General features: G+C 44.3%; 2 protein-coding genes across 5 annotated transcripts in view; both read right to left on the bottom strand.

The window, feature by feature from the left end:
* The window catches only part of LOC115367654 (echinoderm microtubule-associated protein-like 6), a 57420-nt gene extending 53161 nt beyond the window's left edge, over positions 1 to 4259 (bottom strand). For all 3 annotated transcript variants that reach the window (XM_030063863.1, XM_030064581.1, XM_030065411.1), the window contains exon 1: positions 2708 to 4259. In XM_030063863.1, the coding sequence (XP_029919723.1) occupies positions 2708 to 2904 (197 nt within the window). In that variant the 5' untranslated portion in view covers positions 2905 to 4259. The remainder of the gene's footprint in view (positions 1 to 2707) is intronic.
* Positions 4260 to 10173: 5914 nt separating this feature from the next.
* Positions 10174 to 24316, bottom strand: part of LOC115366275 (spectrin beta chain, non-erythrocytic 1) — a 69578-nt gene continuing 55435 nt past the window's right edge. For both annotated transcript variants that reach the window (XM_030062034.1, XM_030062810.1), the window contains 13 exons: positions 24149 to 24279; positions 23747 to 23951; positions 21249 to 21623; positions 20784 to 21028; positions 20380 to 20518; positions 19964 to 20048; positions 16881 to 17077; positions 16085 to 16185; positions 15828 to 15876; positions 15141 to 15358; positions 14224 to 14397; positions 13726 to 13768; positions 10174 to 12501 (listed from right to left, as the gene is read on the bottom strand). In XM_030062034.1, coding sequence (XP_029917894.1) covers positions 12292 to 12501; positions 13726 to 13768; positions 14224 to 14397; positions 15141 to 15358; positions 15828 to 15876; positions 16085 to 16185; positions 16881 to 17077; positions 19964 to 20048; positions 20380 to 20518; positions 20784 to 21028; positions 21249 to 21623; positions 23747 to 23951; positions 24149 to 24279 — 2172 coding nt within the window. In that variant the 3' untranslated portion in view covers positions 10174 to 12291. The remainder of the gene's footprint in view (positions 12502 to 13725; positions 13769 to 14223; positions 14398 to 15140; positions 15359 to 15827; positions 15877 to 16084; positions 16186 to 16880; positions 17078 to 19963; positions 20049 to 20379; positions 20519 to 20783; positions 21029 to 21248; positions 21624 to 23746; positions 23952 to 24148; positions 24280 to 24316) is intronic.

The following is a 24316-nucleotide window of genomic DNA, read 5'->3' as shown; positions in this document are numbered from 1 at the left end:
ACCTAACCCGCTCTGGACCAGGTTGTGTTCAGAGTTTCGGCTTAAAATCGTGTTTTTCTCCTGTTTGCTTCAGGTGATGCGTCTGTTAACCCTTTAAATGTGACACTGAACATCATCCACAAAACAGCAGATTAATAATCCACAGCAGCTCCGTCCCACTCTGAGTCAGATTATGATGCTCGCTGCTTACTGGCTGCCAAGTTCGTCTGACGCTGCTGGAACCACATCGAGTAAAACACCAGGTTTATCACACACAGGCCTGATATTATATCAAAGCATCCCTCATTCCAGGACAGGGGCGGCTCTTCACTTTAATGTTTCATTAACAGAAATAAAGTGGAGGAGAACAGTTTCCTGCCCACGTTCCTCTCTGGCCTCATCTGCGACCTCAGTAATAATTTTTTGTCCTCCTCACGGCTCTCCATGGTGACAGTCTGTTCCTCCTGAGTGAAGTGGGCGGCAGAAGAAGAGTCACATGACCAAACAGGGCTTTTAATGTGAAGGCGCTCCGAGCTCAGAGCTGCTGTCCTGACAGCAGCGAGCTCTGCCTGGAGCTGCAGGCCGGCTCGGCTGCACTCACACGCATTCAGCACAGTGCTGCTTTACTGTCATCATCATCATCATCATCATCATCATCATCATCATCATTGTTATTGTTAGTGGTAGCAGTAGTCTTATTGGTATTATTTTCCTTCTTCAGAAATGTTTGCATAAATTCCTGTGAGATGGTGAATGGTAGAGACATGAAATTTTGCACACTGGCTGGAAGTTGCGTGCAAATGCTGCCCAACAAATGTAACCCCAATCGGCCTGATGGAGGCGCTATGATTAAAGGTCAAAATTTTGAACTTTAAAAATTCATAACTCCTATGCTGCCATATTAGATTTTATTCTTATTTAGATTTTGAATTTTCTGGAAAACACATTTTTGACGTCTCCATGTTGGCTGTGGATCCTTAGTGGACCCTGATCAGAAGCTGCAGGAGGCTTGTTGATATCTTATTTAGTTTTCAAGATACTGACCAATGAACTTCAGAAGGGGGCGTGGCTTAGCACATAAATGGACTGTAATTTACAACTGTTGGCCAATCAACTGGCAGGATCTGTCAACATCAGCACCTGAAACAGACCCAGTTTCATTCAGATCCACCACTAGGGGGCGCTACAAGTGCAAATAATAAGCGTGGAGTAACACAAATGGGACTAGTTGTTTGTCCAGTCGTGACAAACTGTCAGGTGTGTCCACATGAGCAGCTTTACATTAAAAAAGTATGAACTTGATCTTAGTCACCCTGTCTGTTTGAGACAGGGGCGGAGCTACCAGGGTGGCCTGGGCTGGCAGCTGCCACCCTAACAGCAAAAATTACCATAAATATTACTTAAATATTGATCTGTAGTAAATAATAGCAATGCTGTAAATTTTTACAGTTACAGTGTCAAACAACAAAATTACAAAAAAAAAAAAAAAAAAAAAAAAATCACCTGAAAATCTGAAAAAATTACATGAAACCTAATCAAGTGAATTTGCAGGGGGAAAAAAATGAAATTAGCAAATAACCAATAGTATTATTATATAATAATAATAATAATAATAATAATAACAACCGCAGAACATTAGTTTAAAAAAACATAAATTAGATGTCTAATAATTAAAATGATATATTTCAGGTTCAGATCACTGCTGCTGCATATACACAGACAAACTTAAGAAAATTTATAAAGTATTGATGTTTAAAGAAATTCATACTAAATGAAAAGCTAATTAATGGATTTGCAACTAAACCAGGATTTCCGTCCCGTTGCAGCCCCACCTGGAGGCCGGAGGCGGCCTTCGGGCGGGAGATGTGGTGGAACGGGGACGTGCCTGTCCAACCTCAGCAATCAATCAAATCCTTTATTTAACCAGATAAGCATCACTGAGATTTAAAAACTCTTTTTCAAGAGCGATCTGGCCAAGCAAGGCAGCAAAAGACAGAGTTACAACACTAAAAACATCCCAACAGGCAAAAAAACATAACATTCACAACAAGGTTCAGATTATAGGCAAGTTATCACAGAGAACTGGTGTCATAGTATTTTATAAATAGTTTTAAATTCTCCTAACGTAACTACTCCTGGCAATTTGAGGTCCTTTTGGACCCGCATGACTAAAAGCACTTTTTCCTAATTCGGTTCGCACTCTGGGGACAACCAGCTGCAGGGCATCTTGGGATCGAAGGGCATGCTGGTCCTGCTTGATGCACAAAAACACGCTTAAGTAAGAGGGTACCAGCCCGATCACAGCTTTGTGCAAGAGAGAGAGCCATCGCGTGAATCTGCGTGTGGGAAGAGACGGGCAGTTTGCAGTAGCATAAAGAGGGCAATGATGCACTCGACTGCCACATCTGGTAACAAAGCGTAACGCAAGCGTTAGGCTAACCCTAACCGTAACCACGGCGTTTTGTAAAACTGAACCACGCCCCCCTGAGGACACTGTGGAGTGTGTAAGATAACTGCACCCGACCCAAACCCAAACATTACTTATAAATTTTGTCCGATCCTGATGGGCTCAGGTCGGGAATCCACACTCTGCGCGTGTGGGGGCCGTGAGATTGGTGTAGCGCCCTCTTGTGGTTGCCATGTGTGTTGCTGTTTAGTTGCTTTGTGGCTCGGGGGCCAAGCGTTTGTCTCCGCCTCCCTGTGGAGAGCGACCTGCATCACAACTCACCTGATGATGTCATCGTTGTGCCCCAGGTAAAACTTCTGGGTGTGTTCTCGGGTGTTGTAGACCACGCCCACCCCGGCCACGAAGTACACGATCTCCTTGCCGGCGGTGTAGTACAGGTTGTTGCGGCACTGGTGGCCTCGGTAGCCGTGGATCCACTCCAGCCGCAGCTGGCAGCGAGGCGCCGTCTTGTCCGACATGTGAGCCACGTCAGGACGTCCCGCCCAGATCACATCAGAGGGTCACGGCCCGGCTGCAGGCGGCGTCTCAGAGAGAGCAGGAAGTGATGCTGCAGCCGAGCACAGCGTCCCATCCCCGCCGACGCTGCACGCTGGAGCTCCTCGCCGTTCTCCAAACAGGAAGTGACTGATCCAACAATGAAATTCAGCACTGCGTCCTCCAGCCCACACACACACACACACACACACACACACACACACGCACTAAGAAGACACTTCAAGTGGTTTGTGGGCAGGCTGCAGTTCCCTTCTGCTAACACTCGAGGGCGCCAGCGTGCAAAGTTTTGCTTTGCAGCTTTAATTCTGATTTTTTTTTTTCCACCTTTATGAAGAGCAGCTGAACTCAAAGCTCACCAGACACTTAGGCTATAATAATAATAATAATATATATATTTTTTTTTATCATAAACACTAACCTGTTCAGACGAGATCTATCTGCATGTACCAACATACAAAATATATTTTCTTATAAATAAATATTTAAATTTAAATAAATTACAAACAATTGATTAATTCTACTATAAATATTTACATTTAAATAAATACTTTTAAAGTGAAATATGTTTGCCCTGGCTGCAGAGGGACAGGCTGGAAGCGGAAGGCCATGGAAGGAGGCTGATTGGCAATCAATAGCATTTGTGGGAGCGGATCTACAGCAGTCCTGGGGTGAAATCCACAAGGCTAATTACAGACGAATATCACAGCCAGTCGCGACTGAAACAGGCGAATATCACAGAGCAGAATGTGCCGTGAGTGAGAATAAGGTCAGTGCGGGTCCACGGACGCTGTGAGGGACCGGAGGAAAAATAAAAAGCAGTAAAAAGCCCGCTGAGGTCAGAGCGGAGGACTGGAGGGTCCCGCTCACAGGAGATGACCTGCGGGAGTGTTCTCATGAGGATGATGCAGCGGCGGAGGAGCAGCTCCAGGTGAGGCTGGACCGGGGCCGGTTCCGGTTCTACCGGTGCAGGTGGACCGAGCGGCTCCACATGATGACATGAAAACCTCCGGATGAGCGGAATCACTCAAATCCCTGCGCGGCTCTTCCTGCCGGGGACGCGCACCGGCCGCTCCGTGCGCGTCTCCCAGGGAAGCAGCAGATTATAGCGCCGATTTATCCCCGTCAACCTGCATCAACCCGCTCCGGAACCAGGACCCGGACAGGACCGGACGGGACCGGACCGGACACGACGGGACGGGACAGGACAGGACCGGGCCGGGGCGCGGCGCGTGAGGACAGGCGGCCGCGCGAACGCTAACAAAATAGAAAATATGGAAAGTCGGGATATTACGGATCCCAGCCCCCCGTCCCGAGTCAAGCCGGCCGCAACGGGATCTGACACTTCCGGTTACAGCCTTCAAAATAAAATCCCTCGACGGGGGCATCTCACTCAGTGCAGCGGACAGTGGCGGATACAGAACATGGCTAATGGGTGGGCCTAAAAAATTCTGGATGGGCCTGTTATTTCATTTTGTTTATTTTTTTAGATAGACATGTATAAAATGATATGATGAAAGAAAAAAAAACTCTCGGTAAACGAGCCGAGAGGTTGTAAACGAGCATAAAATACACGTTGGAAAAAGGACATTAAAACATTTATTTATTTAGTTAGTTATTTTTTGGACTTGAATCTGATAGGGTGGGCAAGCTGTCAATCTGGGTGGGCCTACGCCCATCCAGGCCCACCCGTAGATCCGCCTCAGGCAGCGGAGCAGATGATTTTTTTTTATTTATTTTTTTTTAACATTTATTAAAACAGCTTCTTTGACAATGAGATCTCACACATCTTAACACACACATCGTCACACACACACGCACACACACACAGCAGAGTCAAATCACCTGCTAAAACTCATCTCTCATAGACAGACACGGCGCCCCGCACACGCTTATCACGCACTGCGCATAGGGCACCAAGTGCCTGGGGGGGCACCAAAAAAAAAAAAACAAAAAAAACAAGCTCGTGAAAAATCATCATAATAATAGTAATCATAATAATGATATATTTAAAATTGTGTAAAGTGTGTAAAACATGTTAATAGATACAAGCAATACAAAAATAACATAGGCTTATTTGCTCGAGAAAAACATGAATCTCCTGTGCGGCCCTCTCCCCAGTCCACCTTTGGTGCCCCCCTCCCCCCTCCCCTAGTAGTTTGCTCCATTACGCTTCAATCGCAAGTTTGGCAGACCTTTATTTTTGGACATGTCATCGAAAAGGCAGCAAGAGTCGGGGGCGGAAAAGAGGAAAAGAAAGAAACAATGAGATGATGCTCGCGCGTCACTTGCAGGTAAGACAATAACAAATGTTAATTTTGTTACTTTTAGCCCTAGTATGCATGTCTATGCTCGTGCCAGATAATACTACCGTCAACAACCTTTGTAACGTTAGCTCCCACTAGCCATGTTCAGATGTAAGTGTTACGTTTCAAATAATTGATGCTGGGCTAGCTAGTTATTTTTAGTTGTGTATATGGATATGGATCTGGAGTTGAGATGTCTGTATTTGGCGTTTGTTATGTTCTATGAACCAACGAGTATGTGATTGTGTAGTGAAAAACAAAAATAATGAGTTGATGAATGGAAAACGGGTCTTGGTAACCTGAACTTTGATGTGATATGCCAAATTAGACAGGTGATTGATTATCAGCCCTCTTACACCGGCGATGTCTGCGCCGACAGGATTCGGCATGCCGACGTTACATAACGGTGTCTCCGTGACCGTTTAAGATATTCAGAAACTTTAAAAAACATCTGAAACCGGAGCTTTGCGCCTATATAGAGTGCCATTACGGTAGCATGTAGGACTACTGACACTTCGACCGTCCAATCACAGAAGATTCCCAGTTTGTAATGTGAGCTTGGCACTACCGTAAATCCTGAACCAATTGTGCTATCGAAAAAATTACGACGGTTTCCAAAAGCAGAGAGCCGGAGCTTTCCGATGGAGTGCGGATACACCAGTCATTACGGTGACCGCCTGGCCGGCAGCTCACACAACATTTTCGTGAGGTTCATAGGCCAAGAGCGACATCTGCTGGTGAAACTGTAATTTGAAAAAAACAATATTAAAGTTGTGTAGATTTCCCCTCTTCATATTCATAGTTTTCAAACTATGTACAGAATTTTTATATTGTGCCCCATTAATCCTTGTCTATAAAGGTAAAATAATACATTTTTCATGTACCAGTGTTTTAAATATAGGCCTACATAATACTATAATTAATTTTGAAATATTTTTGTACCATGGTTCAAAACTGTATTTCACTGTAGAATCCCTGAGTATTTTGTCTTGTATTTGTGATTACAGGCTCAATGCTTCGATATGTGCAAGGAGGAACACAAAGCCAAGTGGAAGATCCAGATGATCAACCATCTACAAGCAGACATCAACCATCCACAAGCAGACGTCAATCACCAACCAGTTCCTTATTCAAGGATACTTAGTACTGTTTTTACAGTTTTGACAGATCTTTATTTAATAGTGGAGTCATTTATTTTTTATTTTAAATTATTTTATTTTATTTATTTATTCAAGTGTTTGGTGCCATATTTAGTTAGTGTTTAGTCAGTGTGTTATAAAAAAGTATTATTATTATTTATCTCTTATTTTTTCCAACAGTTTTTGAAACATAAATGTTGAAAAATTATTTTGTAAAATAAAGAGAAACGCAATGACAAATACTGAATTATTGTTCATTTCTGGTGGCGGTGGCGGTGGCGGCGGCGGCGGCGGCGGCGTGGGGGGGGGCACCACAAAGCATTTGTGCTTAGGGCACCCAAATGGCTAGCGCCGGCCCTGCTCATAGAGCTGCCTTCATGTGACGTCGTCTTGTAATTGTCTTTATATTTTCTCTCATTTTATTGACTGATGTATTTACTTACTCATTTACTTTTACGCGTATATACATATACATGTTTTAACCATAGCTTGTTTTTATCTTAATTTTGTTTTGATCTTGTTTGGCTTTCTGATTATTCTGCTTTGCTGTGTCAGCTCTGTTTATAAAGGCAGCCAATCAATCAATCAATCAATAAAGTGACAATACAAAAACACGAGACAGGTTGTGGAGTGTGTTTTCCTGGTGAGGTGAGATATAACAGAACACTGTCTTTCTAAATAAAAGTCCCTCAGAGTCTCGAGGTTTTATTTTTTAAGATTTATGTTTTAGCTGGGCATTTACCGAGGGGCTATTATATTGGAAAAAAAAAAAAAATACAACAATAAAACAATAATATTTTTAAGGGTTACGTTGTGAATTGTGACTGTGAATCTCATCAACTGACCGAATCAAATAAAGATTTAAACACAGCTGCCTCTGTTGCACAGTGTCTTTTCCAAGGCTCATATTTCATGTACATGCAGATAAGATAATATAAGATAAGATAAGACCTTCATGTCAGAAAAAAAGGAAATACAAGAGAAACTGTCTGTCATCAAACTGAATCCACAGCCGAACAAATCAGACTCAGCCTCTTTACTGTTCAGACCTGAAGAGTGTGTGTGTGTGTGTGTGTGTGTGTGTGTGTGTGTGTGTGTGAGAGAGAGAGAGAGAGAGAGAGAGAGAGAGAGAGAGAGAGAGAGAGAGAGAGAGAGAGAAATCTGATCCAGCATCACATTTTGATTTTGATTTTTATATTTTTATATGGTTTTCTTGTCATTTTAAAAATATTTCGTTGTAATTTTTGTTGATTTTTCTTACTTTTTTTTTTTTTTTTTTTTTAATTTCTTGCTCATTTTCAGGTCATGTCTTGCTTCCATTTGCTCATCGTCTTTTCGTGAATTAGCAGGGAAAAAGTGAAATTAGCAAATTATCATAAATCAGTCAGTCAGTCAGTCAGTCAATCAGCTCGAGCTGAGGAACACCTTGTAAAGGTTTCTGATGGTTAAAGTTTGAATTTGAAGGTGAGCTCCGTGACGCTCGCGCCGCGCTGCGCCGCATTTAATTGTGAAGGCAGAGCGTCCTGCTTCCGGTCTCGTGCTCGGTCCCTTGACGCTCCTTCCTCCTGATTGGTAAATCCTCTTACGCTGCTGACGTAGCGGCGCGGCGCGCGGCGGCCCGATCCGCGCGCAGCTGCTTCCTGAAACGCGGCTTCCGTCCGTCCGCAGCGCGCGCCCGGCCCTCTGCTTGGTTACGGCGACGCTTGCAGTGCATGATGGGAGATGTAGTGTTCGGCTGAGCGGCCGCGCGACAGACGCACACCGACCTCTGGCTCGTAGCGCGCACGTGTTTCTTTTTAATTTAGATAAGATAAGATGTTTATTTTTATTTTGATAAGATATTTCTTTTTAATTAGATAAAATAAGTGTTTCTTTTTATTTAGATAAGGTAAGATAAGATAAAATAAAAGAAGATAATCTTATCTTCCGAGCCGGCTCGCGGGTCTGCAGGTGAGCCAGGTAACTTTACTTCCTGTCCCTGAAGGTGTTCTGAGCAGTGGTTTGTTATCAGATGACGTCACAGATTATTTTCCTAAGGCAGAGAGGTCAGACATGCAAATCTGGCCCATGAGCACTTCTCATCCGGCCACCAAGACGTTAAAAACAAGTCAACATATTTATAAAATCAACAGAAAATACACTGAAACATTTGCATCCTGTTAATGTGAACTGTGTGTAATTAGTGTGTTTGCTGCCTGTCTCTTCTGCTTGATCTAATTCTACGTTCGGTGTTATTTTCATGAGCCGACATGCAGCTGCTCACTGATTGGTCGGCTACAAACTGATTGATTTAGAATAATAAATCCGAAAGCAGCTTAAAATATCCAGGTGTTCACTTGGGTCATACTGCCGTCCCGGACCAGCGCCGCTCCCTGAGCCCTTTCATTTTAATAGTTATGAACATGTTTACAGTAAAAGCATCGTCTGCTAGATTATTTTGTTGATTTCTGTTCACTTTACCCCCCTCTGTGCTGTCTTTTCAGATTAAAAGCCTTAGAGGAGTAAAAACAGGTTCAAACTGGTGTGAGGTCAGCAGCAGCAGGTAAAACTGATAAAACAGAGGACAGGTGTGTTTGACTGCTTTATCAATCGGTGTACAATTGATAAAGCATTGATGATAGTCAACATTATGGGTGGCGCCGAGGGGCCCCTAGATCAAATTCTGCCTCGGGCCCCATGGAGGCTGGAGCCGGCCCCGGTGTGGAGGAAGTCCCTGATCAATACACATCGATCGATACCTGATCGGTAGGAGGAGCAGCACCAGAGTGTTCGAGCAGCTGTCACATGCATGCATGTAAACGAAAAAGAAAAAAGAAAATGAATCCATCAGATGCCTTTGTTTGATTTATATAAAATAATAAAATAATTGTCTGTTTCAGTTTAGTTTCCATTTTGAACAAAAAGTTGACTTTTAGTTGAGTTTTTATTAGTTTGACTTTATTTTTTTCCATATTGATATGAAATGGGGGTTTTATTCCAACACAAACACACACTCGACCAAACTGACAGACTCAAACTACACACATTTTCTGTCGTTGTATTTTATTTGAGTTTTTGTAAGAACACAATATCTTTTCAGTTTGTTTTTTTTTTCCAGGTCCAGGTTTTTATTTCTTTTTTTCAGATCTATTTGTGGGGTTTAGTTTTAATTCAGCAGAGTGACCTCGTTTGAGTGGAGCCTCCCTTTAAGTGGCAGCGGCTCTTTAATCCTGAACATATGGAGGGTCCAGATGGAGAGCCGGGGCCGAGGGCCGGGGCCGGGTTCGAGGTCGGGTTCAGATTCAAAGTCGGGGTCTGGGTCTGGGCCGGAGGTCAGGGGTCAGGGGTCAGGGGTCAGAGTGCCATCATAACTAATCCAGGATGCAGATAACTGATATTTAGGTCTGATTATTCATTTGTAGTGAATCAGGAAATTGCAGCGTCAAAATTTTTGAGTTTTAGAGACACAAACACAAACCTTTTCTTGAATTAAGGAGTGTGTATAAATATATATAATATCCTTTTATGTTTTATCTTATTTTATTTTATTGTACTTGCACAGTGCTGGAGTTGTTGCCATCGCTTTTCACTGCTGCTGTACATTCATGCAAGTGACGAATAAAAATCTTGAATCTTGAAGAGATGTTTCTTTTCATTGTGGAGAAGTTAGAAGTGAAGAGGCACATGTACAGTAATTTTTTTTTTTTTTTTTTGGCCAGTTTCCAGGTGAATATCTTCCTCCTGCAGGACAGATGCAAGCCAAACTGAACACCTGGAGAGAAAGTCATGACACAAAGACGAGGGCAGCCGCTTTAAAGTTTAAAAGCCTTTAATGACATCGCACATATTTAACAGAGAGAGAGAGAGACAGAGAGAGAGAGACAGAGAGAGAGAGAGACAGAGTCTACAGGTGCAGGTCATACATAGGAAGCTGCTCTAACTTCTGAATATATTTGTGGCCCCGAAAGATGCCGACATGGCAGAGTTTGTTCATTCCTAGTTGGGTAAGTCTGATTGTGCAGAGAGGCTTCAGGTCCAGTAGGAGGCGACAGATCACACCATGTATCAAAGAGCAAAAAAATCTCAGCGCGAGGCGGTGCAACAGGCGACAAGCAAGCGACCGGGTTTTCCAGGATACTCCTTTTTTTTTTTTTTGTACTTTTTTCTCTTTTTTTCGCAGTAAATGCTTTTTACCATTTAACATCGATGCTTTGAAGTGTTTATTATACATATTGATTTTATAATCTGTACTAGAATTATTCCAAACATATATTATAGTGAAACTCAGAAAGAAACAACAAATGCAAAAACAAAAAAAAAGTCAAAATAAACTCTGGTCCATCTTAACACTGGGAAACAATAATAATAAAAATCATTATGATAAAAAAAAAAACAAACAAACACATCCTTCATATTTTGTGAATTTCTGGGCTTTGTTTGTGCCCGGCGGAGCATGCAGGCGGGAACGTGGCGGTTTATATTTTGTCCCCTCCCTCCGACACGATTGGTTGTTTACAGTCAACCAAACAGGAAGTGGCTGCTGAGTGCAGACGCCAAAATAAAACGCACAGTTGGTCCGATTTGTGGCGACGGGCCGTCCGGTCAGACGCCTGCACAAAAAACTGAGGAGGAATTCAAAAACTCAGAGCTGATTTTGGCTGAACGTCAAACATAAAAATGTAAAAAGACAAACAAAAACAAACAGATAAAAAAAAGAGACGCTGAAAAGAAGGAGTGCGTGGTCCCTGCTGACATCATCAGACGCCGACGAGACGGAGCGACACCGACGCCGCCGTTAGCTTCATTTTGACGTTGTTGTTGTTGTTTTTTTTTTTTTCTCCGTCCGGCTGAAGTCTGCTGGACCCGGAGCGTCAGGCCCGGCGTGGTCGGAGCGACGCCGGCTCACCGAGGCCCAAACAGAACCAAACCAAACCAAACCAAACACATTTGAACTTGAAAAAATAAAAAAAATACTGCACTGAGACTGAACAGCAGGCCCGAGCGCCGCGCCTCGCTTTGGTGAAGCCTTTCAAACGTTCTCACAGGAAGTTCCTCAGCCGCCGCCGCCCGCTCCCTGTCCAGCAGCAGTGATGTCACTTCCTGCTTTTCTGTCTGCTGCCGCCCTTTAAACGTTTGTTTCTCTGCGTTCTGGACTCGCTTTTCCACCAAGTCCGTGTTCTCTGAGCCGCTGATCCGCAAGCACATTAGAAAATGACATTATTTTGTCTCTTGAGATGTTCACATGGATGTCGATTTTTTTGAAAACACAACTTTTTTATCCGTTTTCAAAAACAAAACAAAACAAAAACAACCCCTCCATCCACATGGAGCCTTTTCCAAACCGTCCCGACTCACAGATGTGCCTACGTCTCTCCAGATGTTGCATTTTTGTTTGACCAAAAACGGCGTTTTCATGTGGACAGACGGTCCAAACGGACAGAAGTTGTGTTTTCAAAAAGAAAAAAAGAAAAAGGCCGGACTGCGGGGCGAGCCGTGTGGGCGGAGCGCGGTGCCACCTCGAATTCACTCACCCAGTTGACCAATCAGCAGTCAGTATGCTGCTCGGCCAATGAAATAAGAGCTTGTAATTTTAAAAGCGGAGCTGCTAGCTGTGTGCGACTGCCCGTGAACCCACGCCATGTTTGCAACTCTGTAACAGAACAAATATTTCAACAAAATGGCGGATGCTGTTTATGCGGCTTTTCTGTCGAACTGCCGCAATCACGGGCCGTGACGTAACCATGGCGACGGCTGCAAGGCAGATTTGCCAGAGTTTTCCTGCGGCGAGGCGAGGGAGGAGGGCGAGTCATGAATCTGAGGCTAAATATGAAACGTAGCGAGGGAGCGTGTCTGGATTCGTGCAGCTGAGGGTTTTTTTTTTTTTTTCACCGACGGTTTCAAACGCTTCACCAAAGCGAGCGGCGCTCCTCTACTGCTTCTTCTTGCTGAACAGGCTGAAGCGCTTCTCCTTGTCCTTCTCCTTGTCCTTCTCCCTCTTGCCGGGGCTCGACTCGGCGGTGAGCGTCACGGCGGCTGGCAGCGTCTGCGCCCGGCTGGAGGCCGGCGTGCTCGGGTTGCTGCCCTGCGACTCGGACGAGCCGGCGTTCAGGATGGCCTGGATCCAGGTGCTCATCTCCTCCTGCAGGGGGCGACACACAGTGACTCAGCGGTTTTCAAATATTTTCCTATCCCGGACCTGTGAGGCGACTTTCACCAGGTCACAGACCGGGAGCCGTTTTGCCAAAGAAATCTGATCCAGCCTCACTGAGCTGATGGTTTGTTTTGTTTTTAGTTAGTTTTGCTAATTTTCTGGTCCTTTTCATGCATTTTCATTCATTTTCAAATGAATGTTCCAGTATTTTTTGGCTAATCAGGATCAGAAATACTTTATTGATCCCTGTGGGGAAACCGGGTCAGCTGCTCAAATTCTCAAGAGAAGAATTCAATTATATCAATTACAAATTTGTGAGAAAAAGTATGTGCATTATGTATAAAGCTGTATCGAAACTATGTACATTAAGTCTAAATATGTTAGAACAATATTATAACAACAATAATTTGCTCATTTCAATTTTTTTTCCCAACAAATTTGCTTGATTTGGTTCAACAAACCTGGGAAAACGGCGTTCAGTGGTGACGGTCGTAAATAAGCTCAGGATGAGCTGTGATTGGTTTGTCCTATCTAACAGATCAGGTGCTGTGTCTTGTCAAAGCACAGTAATTATTACTAGAACAGTGTAATTATTACAAACGATGGATTTAAACATCAGATCAGGGACACTGGGTCAGATTTCTTGTAAGGAAATATGTTGATATCAGGGTCCTGACAGCAAAATGACTTCCAGCGGGTCTGCAGTCAGTTTGGGTCCAGAACACGAAAACATTTGAAAACTGTAGATGACTTTTCATCGTGTGGAGTACCACAAGGCTCGATCCTGGGCCCACAACTGTTGATTCTGTGCATGATAGCAGCTTCCACCCCCACCCCAAGTGTCTTGGGGTGGGGGATGGAGTTTTATATTTATATCTAATCAACAAGCAGTTCATTTATCATGTAGATTTTTGCTAAACTGTAAAACCGCTGGATTGTATTTTATTATATTGGTTTGTTTAAGTTTTGCAAATGTATTGTTGATTTGAAATTTTCCCATAGCGCCTCTGCAAGTGAGAATCTGGGTGGCTGCTTATCATCGATTATCGGTGACCACATTGTTAAAATCTAAATAAACCCTGTGTGGACGTCGCGCTGCGTCTTGAAACATGACTTCACACACATTCTGCCAAAACCAAACAACAAACCGAATCAAGCCAATCGCAGCAGAACGAGGCGCTCTGCTCTCGGCTGAGACAGAAACAGACTCACTTCATCTTTGGCTTGGAAGAGATACTCGTTTCCGTCGGTGACTCTGGAACAAGAAGAAGAAAACATTTCAAATCATGACTTGTTTAATTAGGTTTTGCTGATGAACCTGGTGTTTACCTGGTACCTGGTAACCCTGCAGCTGAACAACTCCTTCCACAATTTTATGAAAAAAAAAGTCCTAACCTTAATTTCAATTTAATTTTCAGCTTGTTATTTAATTGCAATGTTTTTGTAAATAAAATTTTTAAAATAAATATTAATATCTGAGTTTGTTTTCACATTTCAGAAGAACAAAATGTTTAATGACAAATAAAGCATTGAGTCAGAGTGCTGAATTGAATGTTTGACTCAAATCATCAAAATGAATCGATCGTCATGGTAACGCTGTGACGACGACCTCCGTATGCCTTCTGGTTTCGTTTGCCTTCTGCGTCGTCCGTAAAAAGTAAACAGGTAAATAAATAAACGGCGTAACCATAAAACGGAGACGGCGCTCACCTGAGTTTGAAGACGTGCTTCCTCTTCTTGTAGTCGGACGCCACGTCGCACACGGCGTCCTTCAGGCTGATGGGCAGCTCGTTGTGGTAGGGGACGCCCTGTCCCGCCGCCTTGCTGTCCTTGTAGAAGCCCATCTCCTGGTTGTTGATCACGCAGTAGACGTTGTGCCACGACCTGCGGGCAGAGGGCAGAGGGGGCGGGTCAACACGCTGCACCCCGATCAGCATCCACCAATCAGCTGTCCCGGCCGGGATCAATATTCAGAATTTTTCAATAGTCAGTATGGTAGTTTTGACTGACATGACAGCCTCTATTTAAAAACCAGCCAGACTCCGCCTCTTCATCTGAAAGACACCAGAACAGAGGCGAGTGGGCGGGGCCTCGTTTCATTTCCCTGCTCAGTGGATTTGTCTTTAATTTAGTTTGACAGAAAGACAGAAACTGACTGAGCTGCCTGAAGGAGCTCACTCAGTGAAGTTTCTCTGGATTTAAATGCTTGTGAAACCTTTCGATTCACCATTTTCACAGTGACACTGATTGGCCTGAGAGTCACAGGTTAACTGTGTGATAATAATAATAACAATAATAATAATAATAATAATAATAATAACAATGATAATAATGATCCTTATTCATAGAGCACTTTTCAAAATCAGCATTACAAAGTGCTTAACAGAAGCCGCAAAATAAAATAATAAAAAAAAAAATAGTATAAAAAGTATAAAAACTGATAAAAGACAATAAAAGACTGTTCAGAGAAAATTAAAACTCAGTAACATCAGTGCATCACGAGCTCCACCTCCTCCTGTTTCAACATCAGGAAACACATTTTCTCTTGACTCTCCTCAGCTCAGGAGGGAAACTGGTTCCCTGGGAGTGACAGGTCTTGCGACCGCTACAGGATCTTTGGGTCGTACCTGCTGGACGCCTTCTTGTTGTGCCCCTCCCACTCGTGCTTGCGGTGCAGCGAGCCCTCCAGCTGCGACGAGCCCGACGTCTCCTGGTTCTTGGAGGGCAGCGTGGACGCCTGGCTGACCTTGGTCCTCCGGCCGGAGCCCGGCGAGGGGGCGGGGCTCGGCTCCTTGGAGCTGCGCTCTGCCACGCCGTTCACCAGCTCGCCGCCGTCCACGCCGTCCTGCTCACGCACGAGGACAAAAACAAAACAGGATTACAAAAACAGCAAATAAAATCAACGGGCTGCGTGCTGTTCAGTGATGTGGGGGAAAGCAGAAACAGTCATCGGCGATTATTTGGACTATTAATGAAGCGAATGAATGAATTTGAGTGAATCTGAGGTAAAGACCCAGAGACTGTCTGATGTCTGCTTCACTGTCCTCCTGTCCTCCGGTCACATCTTTAAATAAACACTTTGTGTCTGCTGGTCAGACTGAGGAACACGCCTGAACCATCACTGCAGGTTTCACACTGTAAACACCAAAACAGTGAAAATAATCCATATTTGAATCCCTGGCTGTGGGCGTGGTCTGTGGTGAAGTGGGCGTGGTCTGTGCAGAGGGGCGTGGCCTGTGTATAGGGGGCGTGGCTGACGAGGTGAGACTAGCAGACAGGTGTGTTTCGTGTGTTTGGCAGCAGGTGCTACTGACCCGAGGAGAGTCCTGATCTGACGGAAGTCCATTCTGCACGACGGCCTCCCTGCAGAGACACACACACACACACACACACACACACACCTGAGTCACCTGACACACACCTGAGTCACCTGACTCTCGGAGTGGGAGGAGTCAATGTGGACTGGATAGGTATTTACACCACCATACAGTATATGTATATTTTCAGCACTGTGTGATGATGTCATCAGAGTGTGATGACATCATCAGAGCGTGATGATGTCATCTCTCACCTCTGTAGCTCCTCCTCCTGAACAGCCACCGGCTCTGGAGACGGAGGCTTCCTCCTCCTCTCCTCCTCCTCCTGCTGCCTCCTCACCTCCAGCAGCTCCAGCTGACACACAGACAGGCAGAGAGAGAGACAGGCAGAGAGACAGAGAGAGAGACAGGCAGAGAGAGAGACAGACAGAGAGAGAGACAGACAGGCAGACAGACAGACAGGCAGACAGGTAGGTAGTTAGACTGGTGTTTCAGGGCAGATTATTACAAGAAATCTCCAGAGTGAATGACATAAAAAACACTTGTTGTCATGGTAACGCTGACAGGTTCTGATTGGCAGGTTCACCCTGAGCAGCTGCAGCTCAGGTGAGCTCCTCGCTGACATCACATCAGGTGTGTGAGGTGTGTGAGGTGTGTGTGAGGTGTGTGAGGTGTGTGAGGTGTGTGTGAGGTGTGTGTGAGGTGTGTGAGGTGTGTGTGAGGTGTGTGAGGTGTGTGTGAGGTGTGTGAGGTGTGTGAGGTGTGTGTGAGGTGTGTGAGGTGTGTGAGGTGTGTGAGGTGTGTGAGGTGTGTGTGAGGTGCTCTCACTGTGGTCAGCCTCTCCAGAGCAGAGAAGCGCTCCTCCCAGGTGTGTGTGAGGTGTGTGTGAGGTGTGTGAGGTGTGTGTGAGGTGCCTCAGGTGTGTGTCTCACCGTGGTCAGCCTCTCGAGCGCAGAGAAGCGCTCCTCCCAGGTGTGTGTGAGGTGTGAGGTGTGTGAGGTGTGTGTGAGGTGTGTGAGGTGTGTGAGGTGTGTGTGTGGTGTGTCTCACCGTGGTCAGCCTCTCCAGCGCAGAGAAGCGCTCCTCCCAGGTGGCGGCGGACTTCTCGAAGGCCTCGTGTCGTTTGATGAGCTTCTCCACCTCGTCCACGCTCTGCCCCATCTCCCTGCTGGACAGGTACGGCTCCTGGCCCAAGAGCCACGCCTCGGCCACGCCCGCGTCCCGGGAGAACTGGTGCACCTCCAGGACTGAGAGAGAGAGAGACGGGGGGGAGAGAGACAGGGAGGGAGAGAGAGAGACAGGGGGGGAGAGAGAGAGAGAGAGAGAGAGAGGGAGAGAGACAGACAGACAGGGAGAGAGACAGAGACAGGGAGAGAGACAGAGAGAGAGACAGGGAGAGAGACAGAGAGAGAGACAGGGAGAGAGAGAGAGAGAGAGACAGGGAGAGAGAGAGAGAGAGACAGAGAGAGAGAGAGAGAGGGAGAGAGACAGACAGACAGGGAGAGAGACAGAGACAGGGAGAGAGACAGAGAGAGAGACAGGGAGAGGGAGAGGGAGAGACAGAGAGGGAGAGACAGACAGACAGACAGGGAAAGAGAGAGAACACAATATAAAATATAAACCGTCAGTTTTCACCCATAATGCATCAACACCCGTCTAACAGCTGATTGGCCTGCAGTACTATAATACACAGAGGATGTACTGTAATACAGGTATTATAGTACATACTGTGTGTGTTAAAGTACATACTGTGTGTGTTATAGTACATACTGTGTTTGTTATAGTACATACTGTAGGTGTTATAGTACATTACTGTATGTGTTATAGTACATTATAGTACATACTGTATGCGTTATAGTACATTATAGTACATACTGTATGTGTTATAATACATTATAGTAAATACTGTATGCGTTATAATACATTATAGTACATATTGTATGTGTTATAGTACATTATAGTACATACTGTATGTGTTATAGTACATACTGTGTGTGTTATAGTACACACTGTGTGTGTTATAGTACATACTGTATGTTATAGTACATACTGTGTGTGTTATAGTAAATACTGTATGTGTTATAATACATTATAGTACATACTGTATGTGTTATAATACATTATAGTATATACTGTAGGTGTTAGAGTACATTATAGTAAATACTGTATGTGTTATAATACATTATAGTACATACTGTATGTGTTATAATACATTATAGTATATACTGTAGGTGTTAGAGTACATTATAGTACATGCTGTATGTGTTATAGTACACACTGTAGGTGTTATAGTACATTATGGTATATAATATATGTGTTACAGTACATTATAGTACATACCGTATGTGTTATAGTACAAACTGTGTGTGTTATAGTACATACTGTAGGTGTTATAGTACATACCGTATGTGTTATAGTACATTATAGTACATATCGTATGTGTTAAAGTACATACTGTGTGTGTTATACTACATACTGTGTGCTATAGTACATACTGTATGTGTTAAAGTACATACTGTGTGTATTATAGTACATACTGTATGTGTTATAGTACATACTGTGACACAGTATGTACTATAACACACAGTATTACTGTGTGTTATAGTACATACTGTGTGTGTTATAGTACATACTGTATGTGGTATAGTACTTACTGTGTGTTATGGTACATACTGTGTGTGTTATAGTACATACTGTATGTGTTATAGTACATACTGTGTGTGTTATAGTACATACTGTATGTGTTAAAGTACATAATGTGTGTTATAGTACATACTGTATGCGTTATAGTACATACTGTGTTATAGTACATACTGTGTGTGTTATAGTACATACTGTATGTGTTATAGTACATACTGTATGTGTTATAGTACATACTGTGTGTGTTATAGTACATACTGTGTGTTATAGTACATACTGTGTGTGTTATAGTACATACTGTATGTGTTATAGTACATACTGTGTTATAGTACATACTGTATGTGTTATAGTACATACTGTGTGTGTTATAGTACATACTGTATGTGTTAAAGTACATACTGTGTGTGTTATAATACATACTGTATGTGTTATAGTACATACTGTGTTATAGTACATACTGTGTGTGTTATAGTACATAACGTATGTGTTATAGTACATACTGTGGGTTATAGTACATACTGTGTGTGTTATAGTACATACTGTGTGTTATAGTACATACTGTGTGTTATAGTACATACTGTATGTGTTATAGTACATACTGTATGTGTTATAGTACATACTGTATGTGTTATATTACATACTGTATGTGTTATAGTACATACTGTGTGTGTTATAGTACATACTGTGTGTGTTATAGTACATACTGTATGTGTTATAGTACATACTGTGTGTTATAGTACATACTGTATGTATTATTGTACATACTGTGTGTGTTATAGTACATTATAGTACATACTGTGTGTGTTATAGTACATACTGTATGTGTTATAGTACATACTGTGTGTGTTATAGTACATACTGTATGTGTTATAGTACATACTGTATGCATTATCGTACATACTGTGTGTGTTATAGTACATACTGTGTGTTATAGTACATACTGTGTGTTATAGTACATACTGTATGTTTTATAGTACATACTGTGTGTGTTATAGTACATACTGTGTGTGTTATAGTACATACTGTGTGTTATAGTACAAACTGTGTGTGTTATAGTAAAAACTGTATGTGTTATAGTCCATACTGTGTGTGTTATAGTACATACTGTATGTATTATAGTACATACTGTGTGTGTTATAGTACATACTGTGTGTTATAGTACATACTGTATGTATTATAGTACATACTGTGTGTGTTATAGTACATTGTAGTACATATTGTATGTGTTATAGTACATACTGTGTGTTATAGTACATACTGTGTGTGTTATAGTACATACTGTGTGTGTTACAGCACATACTGTGTGTGTTATAGTACATACTGTATGTGTTATAGTAGATACTGTGTGTGTTATAGTACATTACAATACATACTGTATGTGTTATAGTACATACTGTATGTATTACAGTACAGCATCCGGTGTCTGTGTGTGTGTGTGTGTGTGTGTGTGTGTGTGTGTGTGCGTGCGTGTGTGTGTGTGCGTTGAGTCTTACTGAGTCTCAGCCACTCCCAGCGGTCCTCCCACTTGTCAATCATCTCTTTCCTCTTGTCTGTCAGCTGCAGCAGCTTCTCTTTAATCTGAGCCACACACACACACACACACACACACACACACACACACACACACACACACACACACACAAAGTGGAAGTCATTTCATTTCATTTGACACAAACAAAATCATTTTAATCTGCTGATGTGAAACCAACCGTGTTTCATCTGTGTTCATTTTTTCAAACGAGACATGAGATTTAACCAGCAGATCAATGACTCTGGATGTGTGTGTGTGTGTGTGTGTGTGTGTGTGAGTGTGTGTGTGTGTGTGAGTGTGTGTGTGTGTGTGTGAGTGTGTGTGTGAGTGTGTGTGTGTGTGTGTGTGTGTGTGTGTGTGTGTGTGTGTGTGTCAGACCTCCTCGGAGGCGTAGTGCTTCCTGGCCAGCAGAGCCTTGCCCAGCTCGATGCAGGAGGTGAAGCTGTCGTTTCGGGCATCGATCTCCGCCTTGATGCCCTGATGGTTGTTCATGAGCAGCTCCACCGAGGACACGTCCCTGCACACACACACACACACACACACACACACACACACACACACAAACACACACACACACACACACACGCACAAACACAATGCACATTCAATTTCACTTCAGTTTTTCCAGCGAATTGAACTTGTTTTTTCCCCCGTATTATTATGATATTATTATTATTATTATTATTTTATTATCATTATCATTATCATTATTATTATTATCATTATTATTATTATCTTTTTTTCCCCTTGCAGGTTGGAGGCGGGTGACCGGCGGCTGGTACCTGGGCTTCTCCTGGGCCTCGATGAGCCGGATCACGTCCTCCATCCACAGCATCAGGTCCCTCACCAGGCTGAAGAAGCGGAACTTGTCTCCGGTGTCGAGGAGGCGGAGCCTGCGCCCGTCGCAGGCGTCCAATAGGCTCCTCCAGGCCTCCAGCACCTCGCTCTCCCGCCGCTGGATGTCGTCCGCCTTGTCGCCGGCGTACGCCGACTGCAGGCGCACGGCGTCCTCCTGCAGCTGCCGCACCTGCCGCACAGGGGTCAGAGGTCACATCCCCGGCCTGAGCAGGCTGGCTTCATGTCTTTCAAGAACTCGACACATGCAGCGACCAAAAGATGAGCAACGAGCAAGAAGGAACAAGAACATGACATGGAAATTATAAAAAAAAAAAAAAAAAAAAAAAAAGGAAAGAAAAGTAAAATAGAAGCCAAAGCGTGGAGGAGCTGAGGTGAGCGCTGAGGCGTACCTGCGTGCCCAGGGCCTGGATGTCGTGCTCGAAGGTGGTGTGCATCCTCTGCAGCGTCTCCACGGTGTTCTGGTCGCGGCCCACCTCCTCCGGCAGCTTCTTCTGCTTGTCCGCGATGCGTCCCAGGATCTCCTTGGCGTCGTGGTAGAACTTGTGCAGCTCGTAGGAGGCGGCGAGGATCTGCGTGCGGGTGTCGATGAGCTCCAGCAGGTCGGCCCACGCCTCGTTCAGCCCGTCCTTCCACTCGGCCACCGTGGCGGCGTCGCCGTGCCCGGCGTTGATCAGCTCGTCCGCCAGACGGTTGACGGCGTCCACGCGCTCCTGGCCGATGTTGCCGGTGTCGCGGGCGAACTCCCGGAAACGCTCCTGCAGCATCTGAGCACAGAGGTCAGAGGTCAGAGGTCAGAGGAGATTTGCTTCATGATGTCATGTTCACCTTACTGATGAACAGCTGTTTGTTTTGCTTTCCTGACTGGATGGAATCAGGACAGAAATTTGGGATTTTCCTCAAAGACAAAACTAATCGGCTCCATCAGGACACAAGCACTGCGTGTGTGTGTGTGTGTGTGTGTGTGTGTGTGTGTGTGTGTGTGTGTGTGTGTGTGTGTGTGTGTGTGAGGTCAATAGCATGACATCCAACAGGAAGCTGCTATTAGACCTGCACCGCCCAGCAGTATCAGTACTACAGTAGTAGTGCAGTAGCAGTGCAGTAGTACCACAGTAGTACTAAATTACCACAGTGGTACCACAGTAGCAGTGCAGTAGTACCACAGTAGTACTACATTTCCACAGTAGTACCACAGTAACAGTGCAGTAGTACTACAGTAGTACTACAGTAGGAGTGCAGTAGGAGTGCAGTAGTACCACAGTAGTACTACATTACCAAAGTAGTACCACAGTAGCAGTGCAGTAGTACTACAGTAGTACTACAGTAGTAGTGTAGTAGCAGTGCAGTAGTACCACAGTAGTACTACATTACCACAGTAGTACCACAGTAGCAGTGCAGTAGTACTACAGTAGTACTACAGTAGTACCAAAGCAGAACCGCAATAGTACCACAGTAGTACTACATTACCGCAGTAGTACCACAGTAGCAGTGTAGTAGTACTACAGTAGTACTACAGTAGTACCACAGTAGTACCACAGCAGAATCGCAATAGTACCACAGTAGTACCACAGCAGTACCACAGTAGTACTACATTACCACAGTAGTACCACAGTAGCAGTGTAGTAGTATTACAGTAGTACTACAGTAGTACCACAGTAGTACTACATTACCACAGTAGTACCACAGTAGCAGTGCAGTAGTACCACAGTAGTACTACATTACCACAGTAGTACCACAGTAGCAGTGCAGTAGTACTACAGTAGTACTACAGTAGTAGTGTAGTAGCAGTGCAGTAGTACCACAGTAGTACTACATTACCACAGTAGTACCACAGTAGCAGAACAGTAGTACTACAGTAGTACTACAGTAGTAGTGTAGTAGCAGTGCAGTAGTACCACAGTAGTACTACATTACCACAGTAGTACCACAGTAGCAGTGCAGTAGTACTACTGTAGTACTACAGTAGTACCACAGCAGAACCGCATTAGTACCACAGTAGTACTACATTACCGCAGTAGTACCACAGTAGCAGTGTAGTAGTACTACAGTAGTACCACAGTAGTAGTGCAGTATCAGTAGCAGTGCAGTAGTACTACAGTAGTACTACAGTAGTACCACAGTAGTACCACAGCAGAACCGCAATAGTACCACAGTAGTACCACAGCAGCACCGCAATAGTACCACAGTAGTACCACAGTAGTACACAGCAGTACCACAGCAGTAGCGCAGTAGTACACAGCAGTACCACAGTAGTACCACAGCAGAACCACAGTAGTACTACATTACCACAGTAGTACCACAGTAACAGTGTAGTAGTATTACAGTAGTACTACTGTAGTACCACAGTAGTACCACAGCAGAACCGCAATAGTACCACAGTAGTACCACAGTAGTACACAGCAGTACCACAGCAGTAGCGCAGTAGTACACAGCAGTACCACAGTAGTACCACAGCAGAACCACAGTAGTACTACATTACCACAGTAGTACCACAGTAGCAGTGTAGTAGTATTACAGTAGTACTACAGTAGTACCACAGTAGTACCACAGTAGTAATAATAATATAATAATAAAACTTTATTTGTATAGCACCTTTCATACAAGAATTGCAGCTCAAAGTGCTTCACAATAAAAAGAACATTTAAAAACATTAAATAAAACATTAAAAAGAATAAAACAGCACAGGGTGGAATTAAAAAGAAAAGGCTAAAAACAAGAACTTTGAAAGAAAACAAAAGATGCAAATAAAACAATAAAAGACAACAGAGTGCAGTAAAACAGGAGCTCGTTAAAGGCTGGAGTGAAAAGGTGGGTTTTAGTCTTCTTTTAAAGATGTCTAGTGTACTACAGTAGTACCACAGTAGTACCACAGTAGTACTGCAGTACTCACGGTGACGTGCTCGTAGTCCTGGCCCAGCTCGTGCGAGCCGGCCACCACCTCGCGCTCGGCGACCCACTGCTCCAGGTCGTCCACCTCGCGGTTCAGCTGGAAGAGGCGGAGCCTCTCGTCCAGTTTGCCCCGCCTCTCCTCGGACAGATCCTTCAGGCCGGCGTACAGCTTGTCCACCTGAGACTGACGCATCCCGATCCGCTCGCTGACACACACACACACACACACACACACACACACACACACACACACACACACACATACACACACACACACACAGGGCCAGCTGCTGTCAGCTTACAGTTGAAGTTGGAGTGTGTGTGTGTGTGTGTGTGAGTGTGTGTGAGTGTGTGTGTGTGTGTGTGTGTGTGTGTGTGTGTGTGTGTGTGTGTGTGTGTGCACCTCTCCGGGTGGTTCTCGGCCACCAGGCCCCTGCTGGTCTTGGACAGCTGATGGACCGTCTCGGCGTAATCCTCCACCGCCTGCTCCACGATCTGATGCTTCTTCAGCATGGCCACCGCGCTCTGCTCGTCCTGCACACACACACACACACACACACACACACACACA

This window comes from Myripristis murdjan, chromosome 1 (assembly GCF_902150065.1).
Source record: "Myripristis murdjan chromosome 1, fMyrMur1.1, whole genome shotgun sequence".
NCBI classification, from domain to species: Eukaryota; Metazoa; Chordata; class Actinopteri; order Holocentriformes; family Holocentridae; genus Myripristis; species Myripristis murdjan.
Note: the sequence above shows the minus strand (reverse complement) of the source record. Positions and strands in the feature narration are given on the sequence as shown.